Source organism: Giraffa tippelskirchi, chromosome 12, assembly GCF_054371585.1.
Source record: "Giraffa tippelskirchi isolate mGirTip1 chromosome 12, T2T-mGirTip1v1.2.pri, whole genome shotgun sequence".
Classification (NCBI taxonomy): domain Eukaryota; kingdom Metazoa; phylum Chordata; class Mammalia; order Artiodactyla; family Giraffidae; genus Giraffa; species Giraffa tippelskirchi.
This window is the reverse complement of record NC_137286.1, coordinates 83774453-83797417: the sequence shown is the minus strand read 5'-3', so window position 1 is coordinate 83797417 and position 22965 is coordinate 83774453. Positions and strand designations below refer to the sequence as shown.

General features: G+C 39.2%; 1 protein-coding gene across 10 annotated transcripts in view; it reads left to right on the top strand.

The window, feature by feature from the left end:
- The first annotated feature begins 286 nt into the window (after positions 1–286).
- The window catches only part of VWA8 (von Willebrand factor A domain containing 8), a 385006-nt gene continuing 362327 nt past the window's right edge, over positions 287–22965 (top strand). For 9 of the 10 annotated variants that reach the window (XR_014071267.1, XR_014071268.1, XR_014071269.1 and 6 more), the window contains exons 1-2: positions 287–607; positions 18065–18142. Coding sequence is in view for 7 of the 10 variants with exons in the window: in XM_081549924.1 (XP_081406050.1) it covers positions 451–607; positions 18065–18142 (235 nt within the window). In the remaining 3 variants the exon portion in view is untranslated. The remainder of the gene's footprint in view (positions 608–18064; positions 18143–22965) is intronic. The other variant, XM_081549923.1, reaches the window with a different exon arrangement.

Genomic DNA, 22965 nt, shown 5'->3' with positions numbered 1-22965 from the left:
CAGGGAGGCCTGGCGTGCTGCAGTCCGTGGGGTCATAGGGAAAACGCAATACACGAAGACCGGGCCATTAACCAAGAAGGAGTGACACCATCAAAGGCTCCTTACACCCGCCAGCATCTCCTGAAGCCCTGAGCGCTGACGGGATCGCATGGAGCCGCCGGAGGCCTGTCCGGGGACTCCGGGGACGCGCCGCAGGTGAGGGCGAGGCGCGCCCCGGGGTCCCCCGCCCTCAGGCGCTCCGCCCCGCCGGCCCCGGCGTGGCGGCACCCCAGCGGGCCCAGGGCGGCCCCGGCCGGTCGAGCCGGGCGCGCCGGGGGAAGGAGTTTCCGGCGGACTCCGCGCGTCGCCGCTTCCTGTCCCCGTCGTCGCGCCGCCTCACGCCGCCCGTCCCGGAGTGCCGCTCGCCCCGGACCCCCTGTCCCGGCGCTCGGCGACGCCCCCCCGGCCCCCATGCAGTCGCAGCTCCTGCTCCTCGGGGCGCCCGGCGGCCCTGCGGCCGCGCGGCGCGTGCGGCTGCTCCTGCGGCAGGTGGTGCGGCGCCAGCCGGGCGGCGCCGCGCCGCGCTTGGAGGCCAGGCTGCTGCACGCCGGGGCGGGGGCCGACTCAGGTAACCCCGGGGCGCCCCGCGGCCGCGCTCGCCCCGCGCGGGCCCTGCGCTCCTCCGCGCCCCTCACTCCCCGCGGCTTCCTTGGGAAGGAGCGCGGCGCCGGGAGCTCTAGTCTTCTCCGCTCTCTGCTGGGTAGCGCGGGGCCAGGCGTTTGCAGTCTCTGAGCCTCCTGTGACGCCAGGGGCCTGGCTTTAGGTTCCTGATGATCTGAAATGATGCATTCTCCTGACCCCGCTGGTTCCTTCACCGCCCACCCCGGGATTCCGACTTAGATTACAGTACACGCAGGGGTTCATGCAGCTGCCCTCAGAGGCTGCGGAAAGCTGAGCCTGACCTTGCACTCCGAGTCCCCAGGGCCTGGATGGAAGTCAGTCCGTGCCACGTTCCAGCCAGGGCTGGCTGCCGCTTCGTTATCTTTTAAATGTATCCTCGAGCCTTTCTGTCGAAGTTCTGCTTGGAAGTTTTCTTTTCTCCCAGTTCACGATGTCCTAGAACCCAAACCGCAACTTGATTTAGTTTAAACCCCTGACTCTTTATAATTGAGGTCATGGAGAGCTAGAAAGGAAAAGTGACTTCCTGCGGATCACACAGCTCACACTTGGCAGTGAAAAGCGCAAGAGCCCTAACCACTGGACCACCAGGGAATTCACTGCTCAGATTTCTAAGCGAAGTATTTCCTGGCTCTGCCCAGGCTGGTTTTAGGGGCTCTGCGTTTGTGCTGGAGTTAGATCCTTTGTGCTGGTTAAGGAAAGGGATGTATGTTATTGCTTCACTTGAATGGCAGAGTGATTCTAGGCAAAATATTCAACGTCGTTGCTAAGAAAAAGGGAGATTTTCACTATGAAATTGCTAGTTTCGTTGTTCCTCTTGCACGCTGCTCCCCCCACACACCAATAATTTTCCTTGTCAGAAATGAGGGAGATTAAGTCCTATCCATTTCATTCATTTCATTGAATACATGATTTTTTCCTTTTTCCTGTATAGAATTTTATTTCAGATTTTGCCCCTTTATCAATTATGTTTCTAGGGTGGTTTTTTTTCATTCTTTGAGCTGTTTGTTTCTCCTTTGCCTTAGCAGAGGTCAAAGGTACAAGTATAGCATAATCTATAACTCAGGTTTTAGAATGAATCAGCCTGGGTTGGAGCCCATTTCTGCACTGTGTGTATGTATATATATAAATGGGGATTTGAGAGTAGGTTACCTAATTTTGTGTCCCAGTTTTTTTAACTGTAAAATTAGGATAAGGAAAGTATATTAGATAGGGTTGTTGTGAGGATTTAATTAGTTATTAGGATCCCTGGCATATATTAATGTTCAAAGTTAGCTTCTTTATTATTCTTAGTATTTTCAGCTATGTGGGATTTATTCTGTTTTCTTGGCTTTAGAAGAAATGGAAACAGTTCCTTTTAGGTTTCAACTGTGAGAACTATCTAGGTAGGCTGTTGCCTGTATGTGTGCTGAGTTGCTAAGTTGTGTCTGACTCTTTTTGGCCCATGGACTGTAGCCCAGCAGGCTTCTCTGTCCATGGGATTTTCCAGGCAAGAATACTGGAGTGGGTTCCCATTTCGTCCTCCAGGGGACCTTAGCAGGGTTAAGTCATGTGAACTTTAAAAAATAATTGTTTTTTGTACACGAATAATGCATGTTGATTATAAAAGCATTTAGACATGTCCTCAAAATGTGTGTTATGTTGAGCAAATCAAAGTACAGGCTTTGCTGCAAATGTGAGGCTCGTGTACACATTACTAATGACGTATTCACTTCTTAGACTCAGTCACTTAGCATCATGACACAAGGAGTAAATTATGTTAACCCTACTTGCCTTGCTACCACAAAGATTCTTAAGGTTGAAGGTATGAGAACTGAGGATAAATGTACCTGGAGACTCACCAGAGATCTGGACTCAAGTAAAAACAGCTGTGAGCCAGGGAAACAGGCGGCAAGCTCTGGGCTTCCCTAGGATGTAACATTGGCCATCAAGGTTGGAGTGTCCCCTTTTGAACCAGATGTCACACATAGACAAATGTAAACCACAAATAGCAGTGTGCCGTAATGAATTACAGTTTAGATTGGGAAGATGTGCTCATCTGCACTCAGCCATGTGACTAGTAACTCATCTCTCTGCCAGTAATTGACGTTGCTTCCTAGTAGTTTGGAAAAAGAACAACATGGTACATAAACAATAGATATAAATTATATACTATTTTTATCTCTCTTAGGCTGTATGTATGTCTTATTTATTTTCATATTCCTTTTTGTGCCTGTCAACTCGTTGTACCTAATAAGCATTTAGTGTCTTACTATGTTCCAGTTCATACAGAGAGGGAGCAGGAGTGACTGGAACTCGCTGTGTTGGCCTTCAAGACAGGAGCTTTATAAAGCCTGAGAAGCAGAGGGAAGAGAGGGTCATTTTGTTTAAAAAAAAAAAACAAAAAAACCCAAACCTACTACTTTTTATCCTTTGTCTAAACATCCATAATTTGTAAATTCTGTATATCTCTTTACACTTCAATTAGTTGTATTCTCTCTTGGTTTTAGAACAAAGAGGTTAGCAAGGAGGTTAGCTGCTGCAGAGTTCTTTTGTTGTTGTTTTGGCCAGCTGAGCTGCTTGCGGTATCTTAGTTCCCTGAGCCATGGTTGAACTCTGGCCCTCAGCAGTGACAGCGTAGAGTCTTAACCACTGGACTGCCAGGGAATTCCCTGCAAGGAATTTTCAGTAAAGATTATTGTAGTGTTTCCTCAGAAAGAGACAGATTAGTTCAGTAGGACTCTGATGTCAAACAGGCACAGGTCTCTCATGGATCAAGTGATAATATGGAAACATAACTCTGTAAGTCCACTTTGACATGTTGAGCACTGTCCTTTTATACCGTTATTATTAAAGGGGTTCACTACTTTACAACTTTTGTGTGTAAGTTTTTTAATAGAAGTATTTAAAAATTCTGTATAAGAAATCTATGTTCGTTGTAAGTAAAATACAGACAAGTCCTCTAAAACGGAATCTTTCCATGCAGATTCATGATTGTCTTTTTTTGTGTTAATGTTATCAGGTTTTGTAAAATAATATGTATATTATTATGTATATGAATACAAATTTCTTTTAAAAGAACTGAATCATGTATGTTTTATCATTCTGAGCTATTATTATTAACGTATTAATATGGTGATAAATATTGCTCTATATGGTTATTTTAAATAAGCATTAAGTTCATATATTTATCCATATAATTTATTTTATCAGTTTCCTATTCTTAGACATTCAGGTTATCTATTTTTAAACATATAAATGGTGTAATAAACATACATCCGTAGAGATCTTTGTGATTTTAAGATTATATCCTTAGTTTATAATAGAATAATGACTTTGGGGAAGGGGAATATAGAACTCCTTCAATTCAGAAATATAATGTAAAGGGAAAAACCTACATGTGTGTGCAAGTCTTAGCTTTGTATTTACTAGGCATTGAACTTTGGGGAAATTATTGACTACTTTGCACCTGAGGACAGTGAGTTTTGTGTATTAAAGAATTTAGCAATAAACTCCCAGGACAGTTGTAAACTAATAAATTGCTAGGAAAACAGTTTATTGGGAACACAGAGACTAACCTGGAAACTGCTGATAAATTTGGTTTTCTCTTGCGTCTAAGTTTTGTATTAAAAAAAAAAAATGACACTTACATGGTTCTTAACTGAGGTAATTCCCCTTCCCCAGGGGGCATTCGGCAAGGCCTGAATGCATTTTTTGTTGCCCTCACCAAGAGAAAGGGGGTGCTACTTGTATCTAGTGGGTAGAAGCCCTTGAATCTGCTAAACATGCTACCATTCTACAGGACATCCCTTCACAATAAAGAATCATCTGGCCCAATAAATCAGTCTGTCCAGAAACCTTGCTGTTGAGAAACCTAGAACTAAGCCAACTTCTTTGATTGGTTTAGTTCAGAGCTACAAGTTCAAAGTTGCAGGTCACTGAATTGTGAGTCTGTTTCAGAGTTGAATGTCCTAAGGTGTGTATATTAATTAACTTGATTCGTAGTTTACAATTTGGCAGGCAATAAGCATTGTATCTCCCATTTTAGAAGAAGGGCTGCCCATGGATGTGCCTGAACTATGTAACTAAGAAAAGCATTTTTGAGATAGATAAAGATCTTGGCAATAGAACAGCTTTGAAATATCTGAAGAAAATACCCACAATTCTCCTGGGTTAGCCAAAAATTAAATACAAACTGTAGGTCATACAAAAAATGTAAAGACTTACTAGAAACTATCAAATTTTCTGGCAAAGCTATATACTACATTTGTTGATTAAAAATTGAAGAAAGAGCAAAATCTTTTTGATATTCAGTCCACACTGATAGCCACAAAGGAAAACAGAGGACAGAATATAGAGGATATAATTGGTGAAATTCTCTATGGACAGAAGAGTAATTGACAAATCACATCTTTACTATAAAATAATACTTTAAACAAAAAAATTAAAAAGTGCTCTACAAAACTCGATCAAGAAGTCCTTTTGGCTTAAGTTTATTCTAAAGCTAATCACTTGATGAAAATCTATGACTCTTAGTATTATTTTGATTGAAAGGTTTGTTCTCAGAATATCCTCAGGGTCAAAATGTCCTGTGTTCCTCTCTGAGTATGTGTCTTCTTTGTAAAATGGGGATAGTGACACTTGCCCCACCTGCCTTTACTATACAAAATTTGTCGTATTAGTTAGCAGTCATGAAGTTTTCAGGGACAGATAGATGCACAGAAAAGCGTATCGTTGGTTCACAGTGATGAGCGGTCCAATGACTTCAGCCTGGGCTAGATGCAGGATGTCAGGATATCTTTAGGGCTTGAGCTCCCTACCTTTCCCCTTGGTTCCGCCACTCTCTACTCTTCCTTTGCTGAATCTAGTTTTTTGCTGTATCGGTTTCAGTGTCTGGCAGGCTTTCTTCAGGTGATAGCAGTGATAGCCTTACTGACAGGCCCAGACTTTGACTGTCCTTGCAGCTCACAATGTGAGAGGAAGAGAGGACATCTTTTCCTGTGAGCTCTGACACAAGTCCGGGTGGGAACTTTCACAGGCCAGCCTTGGATCACAGGCCCATGTCTAAAACAAGCACTGTGGTCAGAGAGTGGCATGTTCTGACAGCGCTTATGCAGGGTGCTCATTTCTGGACATTTGGGTGCAGAGAGAAAGGTTGGGGTGAACTCTACCCAAAACAAATGGGGCTTATTCTCCACTGGAGAGAGAGAGTCTGTTGTCAAAAGAGGGAAGAGTATTGGGCACGTAAACAAACCAGCTGTCCACTAAAAATTGAGGGAGTAATGTCCAAACATGTTTGTACAAGAGTAAGTGTAATGTAGAAGATACTATTAATTGTTTTTGTGAATATAGAAGTTATTTTCCTGTAAACTTTTGGGCAATCCCTTTAAATTAGGATCACTGCAAGTGATAAAATCAGGCCTTGTTACTTTAAAAATGGCCTTAAATTTGGTTTTGTTTGGAAGATTTTAACTATGAGATTGTTTTCAGAGTTTTTAATTTTCAGCCCATGTTTTCCATGCTTGAATAAAGTGTATAACTTAATTTATTGGTAGCAGTTGTTGTGTGACAGTTTGTGTACTGTGTGGAGATTTAGGTTAATCTGTTATGAGTTATGCACGCTTACAGTTACAGTTCAGTTCAGTCGCTCAGTCGTGTCCGACTCTTTGCGACCCCATGGACCACAGCACGCCAGGCCTCCCGTCTGTCACCAACTCCCGGAGCTTGCTCACACTCATGGCCGTTCAGTCGGTGATGCCATCCAACCATCTCACCCTCTGTCGTCCCTTCTCCTCCCGCCTCGATCTCCCCAGGTTCAGCGTCTTCTCCAGTGAGTCGGCTCTCATTGAAAGCTCAGTGCCTACAGTTTTGCATTATTTGTGATAATAAATGTAATGAATGTTAAGCAGCATATTCTATAACAATTTGTACTTTCTGTTAACTCATTCTGAGTTATTCTAACAATTTCCATTATGGGTATTTTATTAACTCAAATCTTTTTTAACAAATAATTGCACTTAACCGAAATGTTTTTTGGTTTATTTGAAGAGAGGCATGCCTTAGTGTCTTTTGCTTGTGTTGTATTACCTGTTGTGAAAGTATCATTCTCTTTTAGATTAATACTTTTAGTTCTTCACTTATATGAATCCTTTACAAATAAATTACTTGATTTTTTTTTTTTACATTTTTTGCTCAGTTTATTATGTTTTTAATTACTTGATTTCGGAGCACATTAGAAGATGGGGTGTTCTCAAAGAATGCAGAAAACAGGGGGCTTGAAACAATACTTAATTAAGAAAAACAGTATTTGATTAAAAACTATTGTGTTGGCCATAAGTCCGTTCGGGTTTTTCCATAAGACGTTATGGAATAACCTGAAGGAACTTCTGGTCCAACCCAATATGATCATTCATTTATATATTCATTTATTGAATACCTGCTTGGTTTGAGGTATTATTTTTGGCACTGGGGATACAAAAATAATTAAAATATAGACTTTGCTGACAAAATGCTGTAGTCCTATAGACTGAACAGTGATCTTCAAATGTTTTTCTCACTTAGTTCTTAGACAAGTTTTACAAATATATATCCCTATGTACATTTTTAGGTTTATATCTTGAAATTTCTCTGATAAGTATAAATAGTTGAAGAGCATGTTGTCTCCATTGTATTGTAAATATTGATATTTAAAACCCAAAATTGTTACAACAGTTTTTAAAATGTATTTTTTAAATGTGTAGTCTGAAAAAAAAAAAAGCACAACCTAAAAATTGAGAGTTTTATTTGGTGGATTTTCTGAGGACTTCAAGCCCAGGACATTGCATCTAAGATGACTTTGAGAGACTGCTCCTGCTGGGGAGCCAGCATATGTAGGAGATTTTGCAGTAAAGACCAGGTAGTTAGAATATCAAAAGAATACTGTTAATGAAAGAAGACCAGGTATCTCCAGTTAAGGAATTTAGTGCTTTTCTGTGTATGGACGGATGCTCCATACACAGCATGGGCTCGCTCCTTTGAAACACACTTCCGACATCTGGGCCAGTACCCTGTGCCTTCTCTCCTCAGGTCTCCTCAGACTTGCACGGGTGGCTGTAGCGGGGGGCATCTCGCTTCCATCCTGAGTTCCCTCGGGGCTCACCTTCGGGTGGGTGTAGTGTTGTGGCTTGATGGCTGCAACATTCTTTGTTTACTGATATGGCAGGCAGTATTTTAGTTCGCAGTCTCTGGTCCAAAATTTGACCAATGTTTGAGAGACATTTCACAACCAATTTTTGTCCCACGTTGCTAGTAATGCTTATTCCTAGGTCAGGCAAAGGTTCTTCTTGATATACCACTCCAGGTGCTAATTTCTGGATCAGACCCCATTGATAATTTAAAATCCTCTGGATCCTCTGATTTACTAGTCTATTATGATCCAGAAAATGTTTTCTCTTGCTGCTTTTTCCCATACCTAGAATTACACTGTTACAATTATCCTATTTATTTTGAAAATTGTTAGTATGGAGAGTTACAAATGTGATCTAATGCCTCAAGATGTTTAGCCATTATCAGTTTTTTTGCCTGGTTACACATTGGGTAATGTAAGAGATAAGAATCTTATAAAATAGATAGGATATAAGTAATACAGCTAATAACATTGGCAAAGTCAAGGTGTAGCAGGGAGGGAGACACAAAGAATGAAGAATTTGGAAACAGAACAAATTAAAATAATGATTAGTATAACTCGTTATTAGTATAACTAGTTATAATCGGTTGCAATAAACCATCAAGTCCACAGAGAGCTAGCCAGTTCTTTGTTTACAAAGGTATAGTTCATCAGTTTGTTGTAGGCCATAGCATAAGAGGTGAGTTTTTTTTCTGGAAAACAAATATTAAAAGCCAGTATGTTTCCGAAAAAGTCATAAAGTTATAAATCATATTTATCTAAAGACTATCAGAAACTTGTATTTGTTAAAAAGTCCTTTTTATGAGTCTTCTTGACTCATTTTGTTGAACTATCATTGTAAACTAATGATTGTCTATAAAGGAAAAAACTTAGACTGGCATGGTTAGAGATTTGAGTACAATGCAGTTGGTAAGAAACGTGGATGTTTCTGTGATATAAAATGTTTTAAGAGAACCCAGTGGGGCTGGTGTTACCTGCCTGCCAATGCAAGAGACTTAAGAGACACGGGTTTGATCCCTGGGTCGGGAAGATCCCCTGGAGGAGGGCATGGCATCCCACTCCAGTGTTCTTGCCTGGAAAATCCCGTGGACAGAGGAGCCTGGTGGGCTACAGCCCATAGAGTCGCACAGAGTTGGACACAACCTAAATGACTTAGCACACACACAGAATTATGACTGATAACATTATATCAGGGCATTTCAGATTTTAGGAATTCCATATATATTTTGGAATGTCTATATTAATGACATTCACCTATACATTATAACCTCAAGTTCATCTCCAGTCACTTGACAGTGTTTCTCAAGTAATTCAACATACCAAATAAGCCTAATTAGCTTAACATCCTCTCTGAGGTGTCGCAGTGTTCCTTTGAAGAGTTGTGTTCAGTGCTCAGTTGCTAAGTCATGTCCAACTCTTTGTGACTGCATGGATTTTAGCCCACCAGGCTCAGACTTTGTCCGTGGGATTTCCTAGGCTAGAATACTGGAGTGGGTTGCAATTTCCTTCTTCATTTGAAGAGTTGCTGCTGCTGCTGCGAAGTCGCTTCAGTCGTGTCCGACTCTGTGCGACCCCATAGACGTCAGCACACCAGGCTCCGCCGTCCCTGGGATTCTCCAGGCGAGAGTACTGGAGTGGGGTGCCATTGCCTTCTCCATTTGAAGAGTTAGCTGGAAGCTAAAAGAACTTGTTAGATTTTCATATTTGGTAAGTTTGTTAACAATATCAAAAACATTTTAAAACACAACAGGGAGGGAGGGGATATATATATACATAAAGCTGATTCATGTTGTACAGCAGAAACTAACATAATATTGTAAAGCGATTATACTCCAATTTAAAAACAAGAACAAACACAATAGTATCATAGGTCACTATGAATTGATATTTATTTAACCAAAGTCACAAATGATTTCAAAAAACAAATACAGATCACTTAAGGGCGCAGGAACTCACACAGTCTGTTATGAAAGACAAACATACTTGTATGGGAAGATGCAAAGACTGGGCTCATCGACCATTCCCTTGATATGCATCTCAGATAACTGGGGCCGGTATCCTGTGCTTTCTTATCAAAAACAAAGTAAACTGCTCTCTTAAAAGAGAGAAAATTAAATCTAGTCTTTTACCCGCTTACTTTTAACAACAAAATTCACTTAATTAACTTTAATCTAAATCTAGCCAATCCTGACCATCCACAAACATTCCATCACTGTCTATATCTGTCTTTGTCTAGTTTATCCCTTAGTCTTTCCATCCAGAAACCACCAGCTCTAAGATAAGCTTACTTTCTTTTCTCTTAATATCATGCAGTTCCATTTTTAATACTTTCTTTTCTGAAAAACACACATTCCACTTTCCTACTATATACTGAAATGTTTCCTTGATTATTTCTGTTAGCTTTAATTACATGTTTAAATTAGAATCCTCAACTCTTAAAAACCTTAATTTCTAGTGAAAACTAAGAAGTAAGCAATTATGAACTGTCTTTTACATTAGCTTTCTGTAGATTGGTGAACATAAATACTAGTGATAATTTCTAAAAACCTTTCCTTTTTTATAGAGAACATCTCAGGGTGGCACCAAACATATTCATTAATAGTCCTAAATACCTTTAGTTTCTCTGTTAATTGATGTATCTTATTTTATTTGAGAATGACCTAGTTATTCAATAAACTTCCATCACTTAATTTAGCACAACTCTAAATTTCAAGCTGTCAAATATCTGGAGAGATTATTCTTGTAGACATTCCTTAAATATATTTATTCTCTAAAAGTTCATCTAAAAGCTATCTTATTTGCATTGCATTCACTTGTAAATATTTAATTATACCAAGTTATTTTTCATACTGACAAATTTGCAGTAGATATTAACAAGTTTTATTTAACTTTCATTAAACCTTGGTACAATAAGTGTTGTACCTAATGTTGGTGACTCTAAAGACATGTGCATATTAATTAGCTCAACAAACTTAAACCAACCTTAATACCAGGTATTAACTTAATATTGAATATTTTCCAATTAACGTGAACCTGAAAGTCACTTTGATCAGTTTCTGTGTAGAAATAGTTTGTAAGCATTTACTTTTAAGTCAATTAAATAGAGCTCTTATAAATTTAATTTTGATAACATTTTCTAGAGATAGAGATATCTCATATATATAATGTGTACAGAGATATATGAATAGACAAAACTAGAGATCTCTTGGCTTCATTTAACAAACTTAGAAGTGAATCAGGTATTGCAGTAGAAACTTACTAGTTTATAAATAACATGAGATGAATTAAATTGGCTTGCTTAGATGACTGAGACTTTACTATTTGTGGAAAAGAGGTTTAAAGATTTGTGTTTGTCTTTGATAAAGAGTCTAAGAAGTCTGTGAATTAGATTTTCAGTTGAGGGAGGCTTTCCAGTGATTTGAGTTTAAAACTACCACCTTTGTAATTTTTTTCCCTTGGTTTCAGGTTTTGCCTGACTGAGCTAAACAGACTCAATCTCAGGTCATTGTGGGCTATATTTACGTTTCTGATTTGCAGAGATTTACAGGACAAACACAGTTGTTTTTAATTACCCCAAGAACTGTTTGTCACCTCAATGATGTTAAAAGATTGATTTGCCCAAATACATATATATATATGTATTTTATTATATAATATATATATAATATTTGAAAGTTGATTTTCTATATCAGAGATTTCTAACTAAAATTTAAAAGTTCTATGTTCTAGAATTTTCAGAGTTTAGTCTATCATGCCTTCAAAAACTTGTATAAGGCATTCAACAAAGAGCCTCTTTCTAAGTTCATAAGTTAAACCCAGAGCAAAATCACTGTTTTTATTCTTATTAGTCCTAGAATATTAGTTCCCACTTTTTTCTCCATTGTATGACTCAGGTAACCCTATTGATTTCCTTTAATATATTTAATTAGTATTTCCTGATGAGCAGATCTATATGTTTTGTCTTATAATACCACACAGGGAACTATTCTGTGGTGAAACATGTCTATCTCACGATTAAAGAAGACAGATGTAGCCATCTTATATAAAACCAATGAAAATATATGGATTCTTATATACTTGATCTCAGTTCTATCTTTTATATCTTTAGCTTTCACTAGAATCCAATCAGCAAGTTTTGATCTTACAGGAGGAGTTCTAGAAGTTTTTCTTTTTATCCCCTGTCCATTTTATCTATTTTTATTTGAAAGGCTCTGGGATCCCCATAGAGGGCATTGAGCCATGAAACTCAGGCCCTTTTGTTAATCTTGATTAATTGGCCTAATTGTTGCCCCAGGTCATTGTTGGTCAGGTATCTCAGTGTAATTTTTTTTCCAGCCCCTTAAACATATACTTAAACAAACTGGAGTAAATAGAGTGGACTTGTTTGGCTCTTAATGTTGAAGACCACATGGGGTCCCTTCTGGTCCACTTAACCTTAGGTGGTGTAACATCAAAGCCTTGTGTTTTAATCCCAAAAGTGTCCGTTTTATTGCATTTTGAATAACCATTTAAAGATTTCTTTTTCTATTGGGGGTAAGTCTTTTTAAGATTTCTACCTTGTTGGAAAAATTATCTAGACTTCCCTTACAGTTTTTTTTTCCTGTTAACATTAATTATTCTAATGTTTTTATTAGCATCTGTAAGACCCAGTGAGGGGAAGCAAAGACCACAAATAAAACTTCCCAAACTGTTTTTTCTTACTTGTTTTAAATTAAGGAAGTTCTGAGGATAGCCATTAGATATATTTCCTTTTTCCCATCTTTAATTTAATTTTTATAGATACCAGTAAACAGCCGTTTATAAAGATAGCTCTCTAAAAACTTACCAATTTAGAAGCTTCTCTAATTTAAAGGATTCATCATTTGGCTATTAATGAGATATATACTAACAGTGATTCAAACTAATAAGATGTAAGAGGCTTCCCGGTAAGAGAACGAGGAGGATGTCACCTAAATAAAATTCTTAAAGTTTACTTCCCCAAATAGTATGGCAGAGGTCAAGTTTTCAGAATACACACACACACACACACACACAGACACAAACAAAAATCCCTAAGAAGATCAGACAGAACATTTATTGATACATCTCAAAGACACAGGAAAAGAAATGCAAGTCCCCTCTACAAACATTTTGTTTAAGGTCAGAGTTTTGAAAAGATATTTTTTATCAAGCCAAATTTTTAACTTAGCTGCATGCACACACACACCCCCCCAAATCTGGTCATTTAAGGTTGATATCTTTTTTAGTATAACTTAGGTGCTTTCAAGTGTGATCTGGCTGGAGTATTAGTTGGAGGCTGGTTTCCAATTCTCCTTTAAATATTTCAAGTCATTCTCCTCCCCAACCTCTCAACTCAGACCTCTGGATTTCTTTCACTGAGCAAATTCCAGACTCCCCTGATATCTTCCAGTTAGGGATGTCTCTCAGTGTTTTTCAGCCGGGCTCCCCTAATACCTTTAGATTACTGGGTCACTCCCTAATATCTTTCAACTGGAGAGGCAGGTACCTGTTAGATGCTGCCAAATGAAACTCAGAGTCATCAGCTGTTAACAGGAGATCCTGGAGCCGGGAGAGACCCAGATTCATCTGGGCTCGGAGGAGGTGGATGGGCACAAGAGGCCTCCGCTCTGTCAGGGTTCTGGATCCCTACAGAGTTTAGGCAAAGGAGAGAAGTATGCTCTGCGTCCCTTTGTAATTGGTTGACAACACTGTTGTCCGAAAAAGTGCACAACCTAGAAGTTGAGAGTTATGTCTTATTTGGCAGACTTCCTGGGGACTTCAAACCTAGGACGTAGCATCTCAGATAATTCTGAGAGACGGCTCCAACGAGGCAATGAGGGGGAGTCAGGGTATGTAGGAGATCAGCTACTCAGAACACATCAAAAGATCACTATTAATGAAAAAAAACCCACAAAAAACCAGATAACCCAAGTTAAGGAATTTAGTGCTTTTCTATGGATCAGTTCAGTTCAGTTCAGTCGCTCAGTCGTGTCCAACTCTTTGTGACCCCGTGGACTGCAGCACACCAGGCTTCCCTGTCCATCACCAACTCCCAGAGCTTACTCAAACTCATGTCCATTGAGTCAGTGATGCCATCCAACTGTCTCATCCTCTGTTGAAGGAGACTCCTGCCTTCAATCTTTCCCGGCATCAGGGTCTTATCCAGTGAGTCAGTTTTTCACATCAGGTGGCCAAAGTATTGGAGTTTCGGCTTCAGCATCAGTCCTTCCAATGAATATTCAGGACTGATTTCCTTTAGGATTGACAGGTTGGATCTCGTTGCAGTCCAAGGGACTCTCAAGAGTCTTCTCCACACCAGAGTTCAAAAGCATCAATTCTTCGGCGCTCAGCTTTCTTTATGGTCCAACTCTTACATCCATACATGACTACTGGAAAAACCATAGCCTTGACTAGATGGACCTTTGTTGGCAAAGTAATGTCTCTGCTTTTTCTTCGCCTTCTGGGCTGAGATAAAAAGCATCATTTTCTCAGATAGAGCTGGTAGAGCTAGTTGTAGATGGTTGGACAACACACGCTGAGAACATAGATAAATTCTTCTATGTTCATAAATTCTTCATGTTCTTCTCATGATAAATTTGAGGTGTGTCTGGGATTTCGAAGTGTCCCAAAGGCTACTGAGAGGCATGGCACTCAGGAGAGAGAACTCAGCCAAACTAGACATGTAAGACTTTAATTGTACAGAGGTCAAAGAGGGGCCACTGGTATGGATTAGATGATTTAGCAAAGTATAGCATGGTAATAGCAGTTAGCCAAGAACATTGGCATTTGAGGCAGGAAGGACAAATGCCCTCACCCCATGAGTGTCATTTTCCTCTTTGCCTGCAGCAGGCATGACTAATTGATCACTGCCCTGTTTGTTTTATTTGTTAATTATTAATAATAATTACTATTAATTCTTTGGCTGGTTGCATTTTTGCTGCTGTGAGAGCTCTTCTCTAGTTGTGGTGAGCAGGGGCCACTCTCTAGTTGCAGTGCACGGGCTTCTCATTGCAGTGGATTCTCTGTTGCAGAGCACAGGCTGTAGGGTGCCTGGGCTTCCAGAGTTGCAGTTCCCAGGCTCTAGAGCACAGGCTCAGTCCTTGTGGTGCATGGGCCTTATTGCTCCATGGTATGTGGGATCTTCTTGGACCAGAGGTGGAACCTGTGTCTCCTTCATTGGCAGGTGGATTCTTTACCTTGGAGCCAACCAGGGAAGCCCACTACACTGTTTCTTAATGAGTCCAATTTCCATTGTGAATTCTTCTTTGGGTTTTTTGGAAGCCTGTTGCTTGATTCCCAAATATAATCTTTTTGGTATGAGGTTCTAGTTTAATTCCGTTTTGATCAGAAATTATACTTTGTATGATTCCAGTCCTTTGAAATTTATGAAGACTTGCATTATGGTGCAGCCGGAGATCTAGTTTGGTGAATGTTGCATGTATATTTAAAAAGAATTCTGCCATTGTTGGGTGTAGTGTTCTGTAAGGGCGATTTAGGTTAAGTGGTTTATCATGTTTTCAGGTCTTTGCTTCTACACTTGGTCTTAGCCAAAAGGTTAAGAAGTGATCATCTTTACTTCTATATTCTTCTAACCAACCCCCCCCACTCTTCCATCACTTACTGAGAGAGATGTATTAAAATATCCAGATATGATTTTAAATTTGTCTCCTGTCACTTTTCAGTTCTGTCAGTTTTTGCTTCATGTTTATTCCCCAGGTCCCTCTTTGCCAGTTACCAGCTTAGATTTGCTACATCCATCATTCTGAATATGCTTGCCCTCTCTGTGCTCTCTGTTGCTCCTGAAGGCCCAGTGGTGGTAATGGCTTTCTGTTATTGCTAGTCCCAGGGTACTGCACCATCTTTGTTGGTTTTCCCAGACTCTGCCCATACCTTCATAAATGCTTCCTTAATTATTCTCTCTTCAGTTACTCAGTTTGAATGAACTGTCAGTTTCTTGCTGGGGCCCTGATTGATAATGGATGTATTTATCCATTAAAGGATAAAGGAAAAGCATTTCAGTCAGTAGGAAAATCCAGCGCAGAAGCCTGAAATGAATATATGTCTGACATGTTGAAGGAACAGTGAGAGACCTTACGGCTGAGTAGAAGAAGAGAGGAGGACTCTAGTAGGAGATGACTTTAGAAGGGAAGTGGGGAGCCAGATCAGAAATAGCCTTTTAGGCCATTGCAAAGATGGGTTTGAGCAGAGGACTAGCATGACTTCATTCCTGTTTTCTTATGATCACTGTGGGCGCTCGGTTGAGCATTAACTGTAGAGTGCAAGCATCGAGACAGGAGATGTGTAAGGAGGTGAGAGATGATGCTGTTTAAGTGAGAAAATGGATTTAAGTAGTAAACCCCTAACTGGCTTGGGTCGGCACTGTGGTGGTAGAGGATGGCTGGAGAAGTGGGCAGCACTACGTATATATATTTTTAAATTAATTAATTAATTTTTGGCCGCCTGGGTTCTCATTGCTGTGCGTGGGCTTTCTCCAGTTGCAGTGAGAGCGGGCTGCTCTAGTTTTGGCGAGTGGGTTCCTCATTGAGGTGGCTCCTCCCGTTGCAGAGCTCCGGCTCTAGAGCACGGGCTCAGGAGTTGTGGTGCTTAAGCTTCATTTCCCCTGAGGCATGCGGAACCTTCCCAGACCAGGGATCAAACCCCTGTGCCGTGCGTTGGCACGTGGATTCTTAACCACTAGACCACCAGGGAAGCCCAATACTACATGTATCTTAATGACCGAGTCAGCACTATTTTCTGATGGGGTGTGGGAGAGAGCAGTTAAGACTGGCTGTAAGATTTCTGACCTGGAAATTGGAAGTGTTAGGTTGTCATGAGAAGAATTGGGGGATTCTGTGGGTGGAGCGCACACAGATCAGAAGTTCAATTTTGCATATGCATCTCAGAGACTGTTGTTGCCCATGCTTCGAGTTCTGTGGTCTAGATTACAGATACAAATTTGGGAGCAAGCAATGTATTGTGCTTAAAGGCACAATACCAGATGAGCTCATCAAGAAGAGATTATAGACAGAAAAGAGGCTAGGACCAGGCCTCCACACCCAGTAAGAAGTTGAAGAGCAGAAGGAAAGGCAAAGAAAACTTGAGTCATAATGAGGTAGGAGGAGAAGCAAGGAGGTGAGAGGGCAAGGAGGAGAAGGGGGGGAGAGAGAGAGAGAGAGGGAGAGGGTGTCCCTGCCTGCCGAGCATGATAGGAGGCGGGGTCCCAGCTCCTCCCTGGAAGTCGATGGTTCGGGCTTCCAGCTCTCTGCGCCCCAGCAGCCAGACTGTGACTAATGACGTAGGCTGGGTCGATTCAGTTCAGTTTTCCTGCCCATGTGGTTGAGTTGTGACGGAGTTAGGAAAACTGCAAGAATAGTTTACTTAGGACAGTGTGCTTTTTATTAGAAGATGCCTCTGACTGTAAAGATGAAGAGTCATGACTTTTGCCTCTTAAGATAGTGTTTTTTAAACTCGCCTACAGGTTTGAGACATCAAAATAAAATGGAGGAAAGAGTTGTCCTCTGCCCAAGGTGTCCCACACTGAAGCTGGTGGTGCCAGGGGTGGTCTCAGTGAGTTGCTCCTGGGATGTGTCCTGGACTGTGCATCCTGTGGCCTTTCCTGGCATACTGGGGGCTAGTGTCTGAGCCTAGGTCTCTTCATAGTGTGTTTGTGGTTCCTGTGAGCTACTTCATAGAACTGCAGTAACAAAACCCCCAATGTCCTTGTACTAAGCTAGTTTGAGATGGAGTTTCTGTTACAACAATTCTGTGAAATAGCTCACAGAAGCCTTGGGTGACTTAGAGTCAACATTAAATGAAATAGCATAAATACATGAGTCTTTAACAGTATTTTGGCTTTCCTTGTGGCTCAGTGATAAAGAATCTGCCTGCTGATTCAGGAGACGTGAGTTTGATCCTTGGTTCAGGAAGATCCCCTGGAGAAGGAAATGGCAGCCCACTCTAGTATTCTTGCCTGGAAAATCCCATGGACAGAAGAGCCTGGCGGGCTGCAGTCCGTAGTGTCACAAAGAGTCGGACAGGACTGAAGTGACTTAGCACACACGCATGTATAACTTATACTGTAGATGCCAGTTTTACAGCATAGTGCCTGACGTAGACAGGTGTGTCTGTGGTCGCCTGACACAGTCATATGTGTGATACACACATCCTTATCTGTAGTCAGGAGAATCATTATTGCAAAAGGCATAGTGTATTGCTTTCTTACTTGTTTCTTACAATGATTGTGTTTCTGTATTCTCTTTTTAGGTGATACAGTTAACATTGGAGATGTATCCTACAAGTTGAAAAATCCTAAGAACCCAGAACTTGTGCCACAAAACTACAGTAAGAAATAATCATTTATTTATGAATTTTTCACTTTGTATCACTTCATCCATGAATATTTTAGTAGAATCTTTGTCTACATCTTGCTATTTCTGTTCGAATTGGAATAAAATTTAGACTTAATAAAATTCACATTTTCAGTGAATTTGTTTTGATTAGTTTTGACAGTTTTATAAATGTGTGTAACCCCAACATTGCTTTCATCACCCTGAATGGTCTCTTGTGCCCCTTGCCCTCTACCTGCTCTGGAAGCCATTGGTCTCGCTTCTGCTATGGCAGATTAGTTTTGCCTATTCTTCAGCTTTCTATAAATAGAATCCTATAGTTATAGTTTTTGTGTCTGTGTGTTTGTGTTTGGTTTCTTTCCATCAAGATAATAATTTTGAGATTCATCCATATTCCTGTACCTATCAGCTTGCTTTTCACTGCTGAGTAATTTTCCATTGTATAATTATATATCATAATGTATTTGTTCTCCTGTTGATGGACATTTGGATGGTTTCCATTTTTGGACTCTTACGAATAAGGTACTGTGAACATTTCTGTACAAGTCTTGTGGTCACAAGTTTTCACTTATCTTAAATAAATAACTAGGAGTTGATGTGTCATAGGGTAGATGCCTGTTTAACTTTACTCAACACTGCCAAACAGTTCTCCAAAGCAGTTGTACTGTTTTACCCTTTGACCAGCAGCAATGTTCCCCATTCTTGCCAACACTGGTATTTCTAGTCTTTTTGATTTTACTCATTCTACTAGGTATGAAATGGTAACTCATCATGGTTTTTATTTTTTAACAGCTTTATTGAAATACAGTTGAAATACAGTTAATAATATTGAAATACAGTTAATAAACCACAAAATTTTACCTTTTTTAAGTGTACCACTCCATGGTTTTTAGAATATTCACAAAATTGTGCAACCATGCCCCTATGTAAGTTGAGAACATTTTTTAAGTCAACAAGAAACCTCACATCCATTAATAGTTACTGCCTGTTTCCTCCTCCTCCTCTTCCCCTTGCTGCCCCTCTAGCCTTTGGCAATCGTTAATATACTTTCTGTTTCTGTGGATTTGCTTATTCTGAACATTCATATAGATGGGGTCATATAACATGTATTCTTTGTGCTTGGCTTATTTCAGTTCTCATGTTTTCAAGGTGCATCCATGTTGTAGCATGTATCAGTGCTTCATTCCTTTTCATGGCTTGATAATGTTTCATTGTATGGATATATCACTGTGTGTTTATTCATTCATCAGTTTGGGAATATTGTGAATAACACTGCTGTGAATGTTCATATACAACTTTTGTACGATCGTATGTTTTCGGTTTTCTTGGGTGTGTACCTTGGAGTAGAATTACTAGGTGATGTGGTAACTCTATGTTTAACATTTTCAGGAATTATCAAACTGTTTTCCAAAGACGCTGTACCATTTTACCTTCCCACCAGCAATGTATGAGGATTCTAGTTTCTTCAAATCTTCACCAATACTTGTTATTGTCTTTTTTATTGTAGCCATTTTCATGAGTATGAAATGGTATTTTATTATTGTTTTGATTTGCATTTCTCTAATGACTTACCATCATTTCTTTGCTCAAAATCACATCAATTCTTTTCTCAAAATTCCTTAAAGGACTGTAATACCTTAGGAACAAAGGTCAGTCCTTTATGTTTTATCATCCAGTTTCCGCCTTATCTCCTGTGACTGTCCTTCCCCTAGTCTATGTTCCATTCATTGGGCACAATATAATTTTTTGTTCACTCTTCAGCTTCTTTCAGTAGACCATGTGCTTCTTGAGGGAAAATATCTCACTTTCATCCAATACACATTTCCATTGACTCTACCCCCTAAAGGGCTCTGCGCTCTGTCCTCTCCACTCTGTTGTGCTATTCTTTTATTATATATATATATATATATGGTTTTTTTTTGAGTTATTTTCCTCAAAAAATAGTACTCTAGTAGTAACTCTAGGGATTAAAATTAACAGTTTAACTAAAAACAAACATGTTCAGATTAATACTAACTTAATTTCAATAGTATACAAAAACTTTGCTCCAATATAGCTGTTCCCTTCTACTTCCTTTGTACTATTATTGTCATACAAATTATATCTTTATATATTAAAAGTCTTGCTGCACACTTAAAAAAAAATTATTTACTTGGCTGTGTTGGGTCTTAGTTGTGCCATGCGGGCTTCTCTCTAGTTGCTGCTCTTGGACTTAGTTGCCCTGCAGCATGTGGGATCTTAGTTCCCCGACCAGGGATTGAACCCACTTCCTCTGCATTGAAAGGCAAATTCTTAACCCCTAGACTACCAGGGTAGTCCCTAGTGACACGATTTTATAATTATCATTTTATGAATTTGGCTTTAAACCAGATTGAAGAAGGAAATAGCTACAAACAAAAATATATTTGTATATATTTTTTATCAGTACATTTACACATGTAACCTTTACTAGAATGTTATTTGTGTGGATTTGAGTTACTGTCTAGTGTGCTTTTCTTTCAGCCTGAAGGAAGGGCTCCTTTTAGTGTTTCTTATAGGGCAGATCTGCTAGAGATGAATTCTCAGTTTTTATTTTTCTGGAAATTTCTTAATTTCACTGTTGTTGTTTGAAGACTTCTTGGCTGACAGTTTTTTCCTTCAGCACTTTGACTATGTCACTTTACTGCCTCTGGTCTCCATAGTTTCTGATGAGAAGTCAGTTATTAATTTTATGAGGGATCCCCTCCACATGACTCACTTTTCTCTCTACTATCAAGATATTTTCTCCTTGTCTTGGTCTTTTGATAATTTGACCATGATGTGTCTAAATGAGGTCTCTTTTAGTTTGACCTACTTGATGTTTGTTGAGCTATATACACTATACTTTCATTTATGTCACATACACTTTGTATTATTATCAACATGTATTTTAATTCTATACATGTTAAAACACTCATAGTTATTACTGTTATTTTTGTTTAAACAATAGAATTTTAAATAAAATAAGTATATTGTACAAAATTAAGATAGTTTTAAAGGTTTTTAATGTTTATCCATATTTTAATGCTTTATGCTGCTTTTTTTTTTTTTGCCTGCAGATTCAGGCATCTGTCTGAAAGCATTTCCCTTTAGCCAAAGAGTTTCTTTTAGTAGGTTTGCTAGCTATACATTCTCTCATCTGTTTTCTGTTTTAAAATGTGTTTATTTTGCTTTAATTTTCAAAACTTTCTTTTTGGTTGAATATGGAATGCCAATCTTTTTCTTTTAGTATTTTAAAGATGTCATTTTATTGTTTTCTGGCTTCTATTATTTCTAGTAAAAAGCCAGCTATAATTTTTGTTCTCATTTGTAACTTGTCTGTTTTCTGATCCATACTTAAGATTCTTTTTAATTTTTCACCAGAAGTTTTACTTGATGTACCAAGGTACAGTTTTGCTTTGAATTTACCTTACTTGCATTTCTTTAAGCTTCTTAACTATGGGTTAATATATTGGAAAATTCTTGGCCATAATTAAGTTAATTGATTCTCTTTTCTGCTCCATATGGTCAGTGTTAGTATCATCTGATGATTCATTAATTTTAGTTAATATAATTCATTTCTAACATGTCCATTGGGTTTTCCTTTTTACTTTTCGTCTCTCTTGCTTGAATACATGGATGGGAAAGAGTTGGTGGGTAAGTGCAGGTTTTCTCTGTCGCTGGGACTTCTCAGTAGATTAGACTGTCTTGCCAACCCATGTGTGGCCATTATAGGTTTGTCAAAAGCTAAACTTGTTTACCCCGATGCATCTATGGCAGATTCTTCTTCCTCTTGCCATTGTACCAGGGATGAAAGTTAACTGTGGGTCTCTTATCTCCTTGAAAGGGTTCATTAATTTCTATAATTTAGTTCATTTTGGTTCCTTTACATCCTTAGCTGTGGGATGGATTTTAAGAAACTTACTTTTGTAGATTAACTGGTTTGTTCTGGTTGTTATTGTTGAAAGTTAAATTCTCTTGCAATTCTTCGTCCTAAGTAGGAGTCAAGAATATTTATTTTTAATGTTAATTATTTAATGGTTATGCCTAATCATATTATTTTCATAGACAGGTTTTCTTTTCTGGGGGAGAGACTAACGACATAATTCTTTAATAAATTGTTATACTTGTCTAGAGAAAAATTAACAAAATAAATCTATAACACCTTACATGTCATAGGTACATGATAAATGAAAAGAAAAAAGCCCACTAATTTTTCCCAATTTCTGGATCTTTTCCTATTATAAATGTAGCTAACTTTTTATAATAAACTTCAGATGTGAAGAATAATATCTGCTCTTGTAGGCAATAAGAACAGTGCCATGTATTTAGAATTCTGTGGGGAAACAGCTACTTAGTGGAGGGAGATTATGTTTAAAATTTTGTCTGTACTGCTTTCTAGCTTATGAGTTTCTTTTCTTTCTCTTTCTCTGTTTTTCTTCCTCCCTTCCTCTGTTCCTCCCTCCCTCCTTTCCTCCTTCTTTTCTGTTTTTCTCTTTCTTTTAGATGTGTCCATTTCCATAGTCATTTAACTGCTCTGAGTCTCCTTGAGATATATATATGATCATTTCAACCTCACAGGTGTTATAAGGATTAAATCAAATAGCATAGGTGAAATCTATACAGTAGTGCCTAGCACATAGTGCTAAATACCTGAGTTTCTGACACAACCACTTCCGTAGTCTCCAGATTCTTGTTCCTTTTCATTTTCCATTATCTGATGCCTATGACTCTAGCGAGTATGACAATAACTGACTAAGATCTGCTCTGATTCTGCTTAAGAGATATGCTAAAAACAGTTTCATCTTTTTTCAGTCTTAG